Raw genomic sequence first — 13982 nt, forward strand, 5'->3', positions numbered from 1 at the left:
TGTGAGATCAGCTATGAATGTACCTGGAAACACAACAAACTTCACTGCACGCTTTTTGAGTGTGAATCTATCCTGTCATGTCCATGGTGGATGGCAGGATCAGACACTTGCTCTGGGGAGGGAGACCCTGTGGAAAGGGAGCCCCTGACTGTCTTCACAGCTGTTGGCAGAAAAGACTTGGATTCAGATTTTGAGCCACAGAGGAAATGAGCGCTTTTCTATTTGATCATAGGTATGGACAGAAGAGCATAGATGCCAACCCGAGTCTCTAAAATGAAACCTTGAGATGTGGATGCATTTTTCTCTTTCCATGGGGTCTTTTATTTCTAAAGGAAGGACTTTCTGGCCAATGGCAAAAGAATATAAAAGACTAACAGTTTGTATATCATGCCTGCTGGTGCCACTGTCCCCTTCCTGCCCAGAGCACAGTTGGCTCACTGGGTCCATCCTGCTGTGACTCAAATTTGGCTCACCATTTAGGACCATGATGAATCTGGATGTGAGTACACTTTCCCCACACCCTGGTTAAATCAGCCTCCCTACAGACCCCACCCCTTTTTTCTTCAGACTTCACATTTATAGACCCTTCCCACTCCACAGGGTCCAAGATCTGCTGAATAGGTCTCTTCTAAACTTTCTCCCATTCATGCAGGAAGAGCATGGAAGAGCCAAGCTCACAGCCAGCTACAAATCCCAACCCAGGCCTTCCTCAGAAATCCCTTCCTCTCTTTCTTTCACATCTGCTCAGCCAAATCTAACAGAGAAGCTCCTACAGGTCCCAATATATGTCTTACAATGTTGGGGCTCCCTCCCTACCAATCATTTGTTAGAAAAGGGTTTTATGATACAAATTTGATAATCTCCCATGCACATTGGCACTATTCTAATTGAAGTTGTAAGCCCATAAAATTCAAGCCCTTTGTCTTCCTGAAGGCCACAAGGTTTAAAAAGATACTATTGTCCTGCCTAACACCCACTACATTGTCTCCAGGGATTGATTAAACAGAGTTCTGAATTGAAACAGTGAGGATTTTGTCTAGGTCCTTTTTAGGCCTGACAATGCCTTTTTCAGTATCCAGCACAAAAGGAGGTTTAAGGATGGAGATTCTTCTAAGATAGCCACATCCATATGGAAGACAAGGTGACAGGCAGCTGAGACCCAAATGTACCATCCACCCACCCCCATTCCAGGTGACAACCTTGATACCTCCTCCTCCTCCCCCTCCTCCTCCCCCTCCTCCTCCTCCTCCTCCTCCTCTTCTTCCTCTTTGGACAAGAAATCGAGGACCTTTACCAAGCCTAATGCTTTTTTCTTCAGTCCTCATCAGGGGCCTTGTCCCTGTTCCTGGACCAACTGGACACCTCTCTCCTCTCCTCTTTCTGAAATGGGTTTCCAGAGATAAGGTCACAGCTTCAGAGACAGCGACTGCCTGCCCTGGAGTTCCTTCCTCTCTATATACTCAGGAAAAGAACAGGCGCAGACCGAGGCCTGGAATGGAAAGGAGATCATTCCGTGTGTGCACTGCTGGACTCTTACTAGCCGATCCACACCCCAGCATAGCAATCCTAGCATTACCTTCTTTCCCTAGGGTAGCCTGGAAACAGTGCCCTGGGCAGGTCATTCTGTGGCCCTTTATATTTCTTCAATACCCTCCCTAGCCAGTCCCATCACTGCCGGGTAGAGGAGGCAGGAAACCACAGCATATTGAAGCGCTCATGGCATTAACTGTATGTTCAAAGTTCCTTGGTTCCAGGCTCCTCAATCCTCAAGTTCTGGAAACAGCCTTGAGTCAGGACCCTGCTCGAGGGGCAGGATAAACGTTCAGTCTTTGAGCCAGAGACTAAAGAATCCCCAGCTTCACCCTGCAGAGACGCCCAGATTGCCTCCGTTGCCTCTCCTACTCCCTTTCCTTGCCAAAGTCTTGTTGGGACTTTATTCTGACCTACAGTATAACCGGTGATGGGTCTCAGTGTAAATGGTCTTCCCACCTCCAGCCAAGGGAAACCAGTTTCCATCCCTTTAGTGGCAGGAGCGCCAGGGACCCAACCCTCCACAGTATAATCTAGCACAACAAGTCAAGGGGAAAACACTTTTTTAAAAATAAGTTGCTTCATACAAGTCGCTATTTTAAAATATACAAATAATGCTCAAGAAATAAAATCTAGCTCTGGGACTGGCGCCGGGGCAACCATCCGGAGTCTTGGTGACAGTGTGTGTGTGTGTGTGTGTGTGTGTGTGTGTGTGTGTGTGTTTGCGATTGCTGGTTAGGTCAATCCAGGGACCCAGGACTCAAGAAGGGCTCCTGCAAGGGTCCTGACTTCGGTGTGGCTGTAGCTCTACTGCGGTGGACCAAACAGCAATGTCCCAAGTCTAGGGTGGCTTTAGGCACTCCGCAGCAGCCTCACCAGTTCCAGGAGACCAGAGCTGGTGGTGCTAAGTGCTGGTAGGCTGGAAAGAGGCCTAGGGCCGAGCCCGGTCCGAAGGCGGTGTAGCCTGGCACCGGACACGCAGTGGCCGGGCGTGCGCTGCACTTGTCCTGGGGCATGGCAGAGGTCCCCTCACCTCTGCCGTTGTTGCTCGTTGGCCCGTCGTGAACCAGCACGGGTACCACTACGCGGCGCAGCAGGCCGGGAGCGGCGTGCAGATCAGATGATGCTGCCATATCCGAAGGCTCTGTGATCCCAGGCGCTCGCCCTCGCTTCAGCTTGTAGCGGTGGTTCTGGAACCAGATCTTGACCTGCGTGGGCGTGAGGCGCAGGAGTCGAGCCAGCTGTTCACGCTCGGGCGCCGACAGGTAGCGCTGCTGCCGAAAGCGCCGCTCCAACTCCAAGGTCTGGGCCTTGGAGAACAGCACCCGCCGCTTCCTCCTCTTCTCCCGGTCGGAGCTGGGGGACGCCCTCCTGAGGGAAGCCAGCTGCGACGAGTCTGCAGGGCTTGTCTCCAGGCCGCTCTCATCCGAGGCTGGGAACCACAAAGCAAAGCAGATGTCGCCTGGTGAGAGGCCAGCCTCTGCGGGTGTCTGGGACCTGTCTCCCACCCTCGTCTTCACCTGGAGTCCCTATTCTCTTGCTCCGGGTTTTGCGACCCATTTGCTTTGCTGTATTCACATCTGGGTACCCACGTCCTCTACTCTTAGGACCTCAACCATACTACAAGAGTAATCGGCAGACCTGAGATGATGCCCCAGAGAAACCCACCCTGGGGTTCTCTTAAAGGAGTCGCAACAGTAACTGAGCTGGCAGACTAGTTTCCCACAAGCTGAGTCACCCATACCGGCCACCTCTGTTTTGACAAAGTTAGCAAAGCCCTGGGACACAAAAGGAAGGTTTCAAATCTTTAAATATCTTGATCTTTTCGGATCACCAGACACCAAAACCACTACCTTCCTCAGCAGTCCAGGTCCAAGATCTGCTCTCAGGATGTGTGGACCCAGACGCACCACCTGTCGGTTTGAGGACCACCAGAGCTTTGCTCTTGCTCTAGGGTGGAAGGAACCTGATTCTGGGTTGGGAATCTCCACTCTCCATCCCTGACCCCAGAGGCTTGGCTGGGTCCCTCCTCCGCACTCCCCACCCCCGGCCGCAGTCCCGGCTCACTCACACAGGTAGTGGCTGCGCTCCGACTCCAGCCAGGCGGCGGTCTGTGGAACGCACGTCTGTTGCTCGCGCCTCACCCTGGGCTGCGCATCCTGTTCGGGTAAATTCAGGAGGCTGCGCACCGTGAAGCCAAGACGTCCAGAGGTGGCCATGGCCGAGGAGCGGAAGAAGGTGGGGGGCAGGGTAGGCTAGGGACCTAGGGACAGCTGGGGACGCCGCTCCTAAGGATGGAAGTGCGAGGCGCTCGCCACGCGCTGGCCTTGAGTCGTAAGCACCTTTGCGGGAGGAATCCCTATTTATATTAACAGCCCTTGCCACTTGGAGGGCTTTGAAAACCGCGGTCGGGGTGTCCAGGGTCTTAAGTACCTGAATGAGTGCTGGAGCGAAGCCGGGGCAAATCCGGAAGGTGCCATCTCCGCCCGACCCCCCCCCCCCACTCCCCGCTCCGCCCCGCCCGGCACCCGCCCCCTCTGCAAGACTACCTCCCAGAGGTCGCAGGAAGCTGGCCTGGTATTAGCGATTGTCTGATTAGACCAAAGTGGGGACAGATAATGGGGATTGTTACCAGTGAATAACATCTTGGGTGGCGAAGAGTGACCACGGTCCTCCCAACTGAGCCCCAGCTTCCTTCTCCTCTCAGGCTGACGTGGGGCCTGGGCTGGGTGGTAGAGCTGGGGAGGGTGGGGCGACTTTATTATTCTTTGTTTGTTTTTCACCCCGGAGCTTCCCTGCTGGAATAGTAGTTTCTCGTAATTATTTGGAAAGTGATTTATAACTACGTTAAACTGGCGCACTTTTTTTTTTTGGTAGCATTCCTTAGATATCAGAGGATGGCCTGGTCTTTCCAGATGTCTGGGGCACAGGTTTTGCAGGAGCCTACACACACATACATACACACACACACACACACACACACACACACACACACACACACACCACAGTCTGAAAGGGCTGGAAGCCTGTGGGAGAGCTTGGGACCTGTGTCTGTCTCCTCAGGCCAGCAAAAAAGCCAAAATCCAGGTCCCGAAATGCTCATCCTGGTCTGGCCTCTATGGATCCTGATTCTGGGACTCTGTGGCTGAGCTCCTCCATTCTAGGACCCAAGGGAGGTAGCAGATTTTAGGATGGCCTACCAAAGCTTCCTTGGTATTGTCACTAGGGCTTCGTCCCTGCCCTTCATCTCCATATCACCCAAGTCGGTGCCAGCTAGCAGCATAGGAAGGGACAATCAATGGTCTTCTTTACTCACTGCTCACAGTGTAGCAGACCACACCACAGCTTCATCAGAATGGGCGGATAGGCAGAATTAGCGGCAGGCCTGCCCAAAAGAAATGTGCCTGACAGGAGATGTCTCCCAGATCCTCTAGTCACCAAGGGGACACAGATAAAATGATCCACGTGGAAGGCGGGTGGAGGAGGTAGGAGAGGGCAGAATCCGGCAGCAGCAGGCACATTCTGTTGGCCTTTCTAGTCTTCCTCTGGCTTCAGTCTAGCGCTTGAGTGCGGTCTCAGAAGCCTTTTTCTATCCAGCTAGTTATTTGGGTACCTGGTTTCTAAATTTCAGGAATGAGAGCTACATTTGGGTAGCCACATCTGAAAACCGGGCTTTGCTGAGGCTGAATTCGAACCTGACAAGGGCGTGGCGCCCCCACCCCCACCCCCGCCTCACCCAGCCTGCGTCCACCCCCAGCTGCGGTCCTACCAAGCGTGCCTAAAGTGGCCGGTGGCACCGCGCGCTGGGTGGTCGGGCGGAGGCTAGCCCACTACAGGCCAACTGCTAGGCCACAAACAAAGGGGAAATAGAGCTGGGACGCCCGGACCTGTTGGAAGCATTTGTTCCAGCAAAGATTTTGCATTTGTTCAGTCCGGAATAATGCGTGATTGACGTCTGCTCACAATGCGCTTTAGCTAGCTGGGATAAATCGGAGCTTGTCCGGTGTTGTCATGGTTTTCAATGGGATTCAATGGGATTGGGAGATCGATCGACTCTGCTGGCTGTCTTTCTGTGGTCCTGGCAATAGATTTATTAGTTATGTCTTTTTAAATGAGATTAAATTGAAATGATTGTGCTGACCTTTATGCAGAGAAAACTCCTGCGGGAGCCAGAGATTTGGCGGGAGGCGGTAGAGTTTTAGAGAAGCCTAAGTGTAGATTCCCAGACTCTGTGAACTTGGAAGCTATGCCAGGTGAAGCCGCTCAGGCCTGGAAACCTGTGCATCCTCTGCCTCTGGCAAAATAGACAATCTTGAGATTCTCTATCTCCGATCTGTCCCCTACCCCCGCTCCTGCTTTCTTCCAAGACGAATAGATTTGGTAATTTCTTAGACTATTAGTTTCTGACTCTCATTCCCTCTCGATTTTCTCTGACCTCTCTATGCTGGGATTCATCGTCAGTAGACTCTGATCCACCTTGCAGGACATTCTAGGAGTCTGTGTGTTAACTTTTCGGTTTGTGAAGGACTCTCCAGATGACTGTGGCCCCACAGTTAACAATTTTAGGAAGAAGCAGGATAGGAAATATACAGGAGTCTTCCTTGGGATGGCTGACCTCTCTTAGCCTTTTAATCTATTTAACATTCTAAAACCACACTGACATGTAGAAATAAGCAAATGACACTCTTCAGCTCTTAAGAGCTCTTCAGCATCAAATATTTGCTTTTGGCTCCCACGCTCTGCATCCCCTTTGTAGCCGTTGTGTTCTGAGAGAGAACTTGGATTTGGGATGTGTTCTAAATATCAGTTCCCGCTTCACATTCTCCAGCCCCAGCCTTGTGTGCATGTATTTGTCCTGGGAAAAGTCACACTTCTTGGTCATACAGAGCCCGGTCATTTCCCTGCTCAAACACATCCTTGAATATTCACCTTCTTCCTAGGGTTCTTTTCTGAAACTTTATATCCATTCTTTCCCAGAGTCTGCACCCAAAAACAGGACAACCTGAGGAGGTTGTCCCATGCAAACTATGCCTTCTGAAAAAAAAAAAAAATAGAAGAGAGGAGGCACTCCTTAGAGGAAGGGACTTTCTTCACTGCCTCTTCTACCTCAGAGAATGAAAGGCTTAGGTGTAGAAAATCATTCCTACTAGGCCAGTAGGAAAAGAGTGAGAAGAACTCTTTGCATACTGGAGATACATGTGTGCGCATCCTTCCCCAGCACCATACACAAGAGATTCTTGGAATTATAAGTTAATATCTATCTCTCTTATGGGGCATTTTTTTCTAGATTTTCAAATGTTGGTTAGTGTCTTAGTCAGCAATGCAGCACAGTTTGTGAGGATTGTTGCTTAATTGTGAGGGTTTGTTTCTCTGTAGTTGGGTCTAGTACATCCTAACTGGAGTAAGTTTTAATCTTTGGAGGTGTGATATGCTGAGAATGTTTGAACCATTCACACATTTCAAATCTTACACAAAGATGCTTATCACAGCGGATGCTTAAAAGGTACTACTAGGAAATTCCTCCTCCTCTTCTCCTCCTCCCTCTCCCCCTTCTCCTTCTCTTTCTCCTCCTCCTCCCCCTTCTCTTTCCTCCTCCTCCTCCTCCTTCTCTCTCTCTCTCTCTCTCTCTCTCTCTCTCTTCCTCCTCCTCCTCTCCTCCTCCTCCTTCTTTTTCTGTTTCATAAATTTCTGCAACTCTATATGGTGAGGGGAGAGGCAATGCTGTGGAATCGTCTTGACAGACAGAGGGCCCTCCACTACCAGGGCATTTTACCTCACAGCAGCTGCTCTCCCCTCTTTATCAGTTGTTGGATAAAATAGCAAAGGAGGGCTGGAGAGATGGCTCAGTGGTTATGAGCACTAGCTGATCTTCTAGAGGTCCTGATCCCAGCAACCACATAGTGGCTCACAACCATCTGTAATGGGATCCGATGCCCTCTTCTAGTATGTCTGAAGACAGTTACAGTGTGCTCAGACATAAAGTAAATAAATACATCTTTTTAAAGACATACTTTATTGCTTAGTGTCAAGTAACAATATATGAGATGCTCTATAAGTCTTTTAAAGTAAGGTTTTTCCATTGCTGGTGCTGTTGTTCCTGGTCTCTGAGGGAAAAGGTTTTTCTTTTTCTCTTATGTTCATCCAGTAGATTAAGTAGACACTATACATGCATTTTACATCTCTCTATATATACATAAACATATTCAGTAAAATGGTTCTTCTCATTTAAAGCTGTTTAATTAAATGTGCCTGCACTCCTCTTCCTCAAAACTCAACAAGTAAGAGTTTAACTTTAAAAACTGGTTTATTTATTGACAATTCTAATCATTTTCATGCCTTCCAGTGGCATAAAAGTATTTGTTCTTACATGGTTTGTAGATTGTCAGAATTAAAATAGCTATACAGTATGCCAAATATTATTTGTCTAGATCTAAAATTCTTACTTTTGTTTCATCTTTTTGTTAAAGGTTTACTTTGTTATACTTTATTAAATGTGTATATATATATATATATATGACTGCTATAAATAAGTAAATTATATCATAGAATACATATATGTATATATGTATATATATATGTATGTATATGTATGTGTATATATATATATATATATATATATATTTACTTTGACTGGTATAACTATAGATTATAAAATACAGAATTCTTACTGAGTTTTACGTAACAAAAGATCCAGGCTTTAGATCAATCACAGTTGGTGTTATGTACAGAGAAGATCACACTATGTATGGTGTTATGTATAGACAAGGAAGATGGACTCCAGCCACATTTTATGACCAGTACCTTGCACAGACTAATTTACTGTGCATGCTGAAAACTAACCACTAGTACTTCAGTTGAAGCCTTTAAAACAAGCTAGCCATAGAGTATAAAAACATTGTAATAAGGCCCTTAAAAATAGCTTCACTCTGTTTTGAGGTCATCTTCAAAAATTTGCTGCACATAGTTAAAGTGGGATATTATTCTTTCTATTGGCAGCAGTTTAAACCATACCAAACCAGCCATTCTAGATAAGTGTTTGTTGATAGTTTATTAAGGCAATTTCTCAAGGACTAAAGATTCACAGATTCAATGTTGACAGCACTAACAAGAATGTCACTTTAGCTTTGGAACTTCTGAGAATGTTTCACTGCATACTTACCCTTATCCTGAGTCGGGATAGAATAGCCAGGAGAGCTGGAGCTTAAGGCGAGCCTTGAAGACAGACTGTGGTAGCCCCAGAGGACCTAAAGGAAGAAAGGCCCCCAAAGTAGACAGAATTAGAAAGAACGGTGTATCAGGTAATGGAAAGAGTAAGCTCACTTAAAGCTACAGTCTGACGACTTCAGGGGAGAAAGCATGGGTGGAAGATTCCACATGACAGTGCTTCTTTTTCCCTTCAGGTTTTATATTTTTAAAAATCAACTACCAGAGATAAACTTTGGCATTCAAACTCTCTCAAGTTGTGCTATTTAGTTTATTCTTCCATTGTCCTTTGGGAGAAAAAAAAAACTTTCTCCCTATTCAAGGGGAGGTAAGAAAAATGTCCTGCAACAAAATGGAAAAAGAAAGAGAAAAAAAAAACCTCTATGTGTTTTCCTGCAGCTCTGGGAACCCCTTACCCAGCATAGGTGCCTGCCTTTGTGTTCCTGAGTAAATGGGTGTTTACCCTAAAGTCACATACCACACAAAGGGAACAACAAAAATAAAAATGTCCTTCGTGTTCTGTTTTTCAATCATTTGTGTGGAGGAGGCTCTCTCTCGGCCTTTATCACTGCCAGTGAAAAGTCCCTCATTGGAGAGGCATTCCACTCACCCTGCTTCTGGGCACGGTGGGCTTCCATGGAAACTGCCTCTGGAGCCTACAGGCAAACACAGATATAAATGACGAGGCTAAATACTGCGCATTTTAGGTTTAGCTTTATCAAAGACAGGGATGAAGAAAGGTGTTTAGGACTCCTTGAAACTTATTGTTTCTGCTTGTCTTTTCTTGAACCAACCAAATCAACCAATAAATAAAGAAATTACAACAAACATATAAAACATTTTACTATCGACATCAATAAAACCAACCGAAGACAATTACTTGTAAATTGGACTTACTTCAGTTAGGAAATAACTTAGAAATTACTTGATTTAAGCATAGTCTCCCAAACTTCAAAATATGTATGTACTATGTATTTAATACAATCTTCATGTCTGGTAAAACCATGTTTTTTTTTTTACAGATGGCTTCAAAAATAATAGTTTCATTATCTCTAAGGTAATAAATGCATCATATATTTTTCTGAGTTGATTTGAGCTTTAAGGGAAATATACAAAAAAATCTAGAGATTCTTCTCCAGAATGCATTTCTTGTATAATGTCTCCATCCTTAAATACAATTGGCTTATCCTTAAAACATCACTTTTTGCTTTGTCACATGCAACCCGAGGAAAGGAAAGCACCTCAGAAAACTTCCGGGTTGTTTGTTTGTTTGTTTTGTTTTTTGTCTATTCCATTTTTTTTTTTTTTGGCAAGCTCTCATTTAACGTAGAACTAACTCCACGTCTCTCCCCTTAGGTTTACGGCCATTCTCCTTCCAGCACGCCTCTGTCACAGTCCACATGAACTAAGAGCAATAAGGATCAGTGACTGACACGTCCACCCTGGGCAGAGTGTCTTGATTGCTCATTTGCACTGCCGGCTCATTACACCGCATCAGGCTGTTCATACTGGACTATCCTAGATGGCTACAGCATCAAGACACACACATTCTGGGTCTGTACTTCAAACACAGTTGCTCCCTTGGTTGATGGAAGTAGGTGTTTTGCGTGATAGCTGCTTCTTTGGTTTTGTTGTTTGAGCAAAATCAAAATTTTATTCTTTTAATGTAAATACCACAAAGAAAGCAACAGTGTAATTACACAGAGAAGAGAGAGCAGACTCGCTGTTCTGAAAGTCATATACAGTTTTGGGATATTATCAAAGAAGGAGCAGATAAGGTCCCTCTGTAGGGTTGCTCTATTGTATCCATTGTATCCTGTTTAAACAGAAGAGATTTTTCAGTTGGGCTGTGGCTGTTTGTCATCTAAGCCATTTTTAATTTCTGGGGTTGCTGATCCCATAAGAGTTCAGGTGACTTTGAGAGTGGAGGGAGAAAAAGAATAAGAATAGAGTATATTTTTGCTTTAGGATCAGACTGTTTCTTTGGTAATCAATATTTTCTATGAAAATTTGTTTCTAAAACTACTCGCTTTCAGTTCTGACTTCATTCATGAGAACTTCTGAGCCACAGGAAAAAATAAATGTGGCAAGCATGGCTGTGTATCAGGGATTGTTTCCAAGCGTGCTGTTCTTGAGTGAACTACTGGTGCCTAGCACCCAATGATGACTGAGAATCAGTCATTTCTTTCAATAAACTCACCGCGACCCTGTATGCGTGTTCCCTTTAAGCCAAAGGATTAAGCTCCAAAACAACATTAGAAGGAGCAAATCAAATATAATATGGACCTAAACATACCATTCCTTATGCATTATGAACTGATCTTCTGTCAATAAACCCAGCAGCAACCCAGATGTTGGAACTCCAGGAGTCACACAGTATCGTTGGTAAGCCTTCCCTTGTAAATTTGCCTTTCTGGTTTCTTCTTTAAGGATAAAATAAACACTACTCTGGTTCCAGAAATTTTAATCATTTGTTTTATGGACTAAAAATAAAAGAACTAAACTTTCTCTTTTCAGGGTTCAGATTTTGTTATTGAGATTTTATTATTATTATTATTATTATTATTATTATTATTATTATTAAAATGGTAGAAAAGTCAGAGCAAATCCTGGTTGTCCCATCAGATGACTGATCACACGGATATTCCTAAGGGCAGCCTGGGATGGGGAGTAACACCTGGTAGGGCTAGTGTCCCTAACCGATATGAGGTAGTTGCATGAATGGAGGCCCAGGTGACAAGCTGAAAGGATAGAGGGGTTTGGTGATCTACAAAAGCTAGAATAGCCCACCTTCCCAGCTGGAAGGTAGGAAAAAGGACAAGGTGCAGTCAGGTTGAACATTTATGGACCGCAATACCCACCAGGAAGCAGAGAGATGGCTTTGTGGTTCTGTTCAGATACTGGCTTAGGAGCCTGGGGCCTGCATATTTCAGACATCAGTGTAGGGACAGCAACTAATGTCTCAGAATCCTGTTGGGGTTTTGTTAGCATCTCAGTGACCAGCAGAATGTGATTTCACATGATTTAAGTCATATTTGTTTCCAAACAACTTAGTCTCTTACAAGGCTAATTGGGTGGCACAGAAACCCCTTTAAAAGGTGCAGTTTTTAAAGTTAAATCTCCTTAGCAATGAACATAGATTGAAAACCAGTTAAAAGCCACTGAGAACAAATGAGTCTTAAATCGGGGATGAAACAAAGGGAAGGTGGGGGTGCACCCCCTAATGTCAATAGGCAGAAAGCCCCACGTGCACAATGGGCTTGGGAGCGACCACCCAAGGTGATTCCAGTCAATTCTGGGGGTTGACAGAGACCTGGAGCCTGTGGTTTGGCTAGGCTAGCCACCCAGGGTCCTACCAGGATGGACAGAAAATTGTCTCATTCCATGCTACATTGTATCCACAGACATTTTTTTTTCTTCCAAAGACAACAAAAATATCAATAGGTCTGCTTGCTGGCTGCTGTGGCCAGCTGTCACATTCCTGGAGAAAAGGAAGCCTATTACTGAGACTGATGAGCGCTAACTAGACTCCAGTCAATTGAATTACACAAATATACAAGCCCTGCGTCCCCACTGCAAGGCTGCCACCCACATAGCTTCATTATCCTTAGCTTACCGATCTCTCTTGAGGCAGAAATTTAAATTGTAATCCACAAATATACAGTATGTAACTCCTGAGTACCAGGCATGAGCTAGTACTAAGACTTATCTAGTCAGACATAAAGGATAGACTCGACTAGGCAACCTGAGTATTCTTTCTAACACCTACCACATTTTGGAATCATACAGACATACTAGGATTAGGTTTAAAATCTGGGTCACACATTACAGCCTGAGTCAAGTTGCACATGACACCAGTTTCTTTACATATAAAATAGAAATAATACAAGTGTTCTGGTTTTAGTGAAGGATTCTGTGTAAGGCACCAGGAACAGTGCCTTCCCACACTTAATAAGTGCTGTATTAATTATGTTAATTAATGCTCTTATCATTGCTATTATATTTTATTATATAAGCTTTAACTATATAAATAAATTTTATCTAATAATTGCTTTAATACTAATGGATTTAGGGAAGTGGGATATATAAGGAGAAGTTAGTTTTACCCTTATGATGTCCCATGATATGTTTAGGTTCATTAAGTCACATAACTGAAAAGAACTTTAGCTTAGTCCTTCTTTTCCAGAAGAAGAAAACACACATAGACACACACACACACACACACACACACACACACACACACACACACGAGAAAGAGAGACACAGAGACACAGAGAGAATGTGGATAATTTGGCCAGTTTTTCAAGAGCCAGATTGGGAGCTCAGATTTCTTTAGCCTATGGCTCTGTCCACTTAAGCTTTCCATACACTGAGTCCACAAGTAGCTTATCTTTCCCTTACAGAAGGAGACAAATGCCTCCTTTTGGAAGAAATTTCTTCCATCTAGCGATGGTACCCACACTCTCCATCTTCTGGTGTTCAGCTCCAGGCCTTGTTGCTTCTTGTCTAGCAAATCTGCACACTCTCACCATGTTTCGGCAATTAGAGGGAGCGCTGGTGTTTTCACTTTCAGGGCCTCTACAGCTGCCCCACCCCCACCCTACCAAGTCTCTGTGTTTCCGGATGTACACTTTCTAGTGTGTGAAGCCCTGAAGTAACATTGCATCATCTTGATTCACCCACAACATCTTCTAGTAAAGTCTTTTTCTCTTCAGCACATATGAAGCTGTATGTAAGAGTCGACGCAGATGAACTAGAAATAAGTATACTTTTCTCGAAAGAAACATAAACATATCAATACCGATTGCTTAAGAAAAGCAAAGGGAAATGTAGTAGGATTATAGGAGCTTCAAGGGGGGGAAGAATTTTTGCTCACTGGGAACAATGATGAAGAAGGTCGATGACACTCACACTACTTTTCCTGGAAGATATGCAAATGAACTGGGAAGAGATGTTTTTTCTTTCTTTTTTTTCCCCCCTCCTCCCCTGTGCCTGCTTTCCAGAGTCTGAACAGTCAGCACTGCAGAGAGAAGTGAGCTCCCTGGCCGCCTACCTTTAAAACTCAGGACTCACATCCCACCTCATTCTATAGTCTAAAGTGGGAATTTTTGGTTTCATTGGAGACTCAGTTGTGTCGTGTGATGTTTTTCTGGAAACTGTCCTATAAGATGATATTTTGCTGAAGCGGACACTTAAGAGGATGTTTTGCCGAAGCAGACAAGTGGTGGTTTTCTGGAAGTTGTCTGGTG

At 45.1% G+C, this 13982-nt stretch overlaps 1 protein-coding gene across 1 annotated transcript; it reads right to left on the reverse strand.

Annotated features, from left to right (window-relative positions):
- Positions 1–2402: 2402 nt before the first annotated feature.
- Nkx2-8 (NK2 homeobox 8) lies at positions 2403–3749 on the reverse strand. The gene is made up of 2 exons (XM_021179726.2): positions 3602–3749; positions 2403–2962 (listed from the first exon to the last, which is right to left on the reverse strand). The coding sequence occupies exons 1-2, from the start codon at positions 3747–3749 to the stop codon at positions 2403–2405; spliced, it is 708 nt and encodes a 235-aa protein (XP_021035385.1).
- Positions 3750–13982: the final 10233 nt, after the last annotated feature.

Source organism: Mus caroli, unplaced genomic scaffold, assembly GCF_978045245.1.
Source record: "Mus caroli unplaced genomic scaffold, Mus_caroli_1 scaffold_14, whole genome shotgun sequence".
Lineage (NCBI taxonomy): Eukaryota > Metazoa > Chordata > Mammalia > Rodentia > Muridae > Mus > Mus caroli.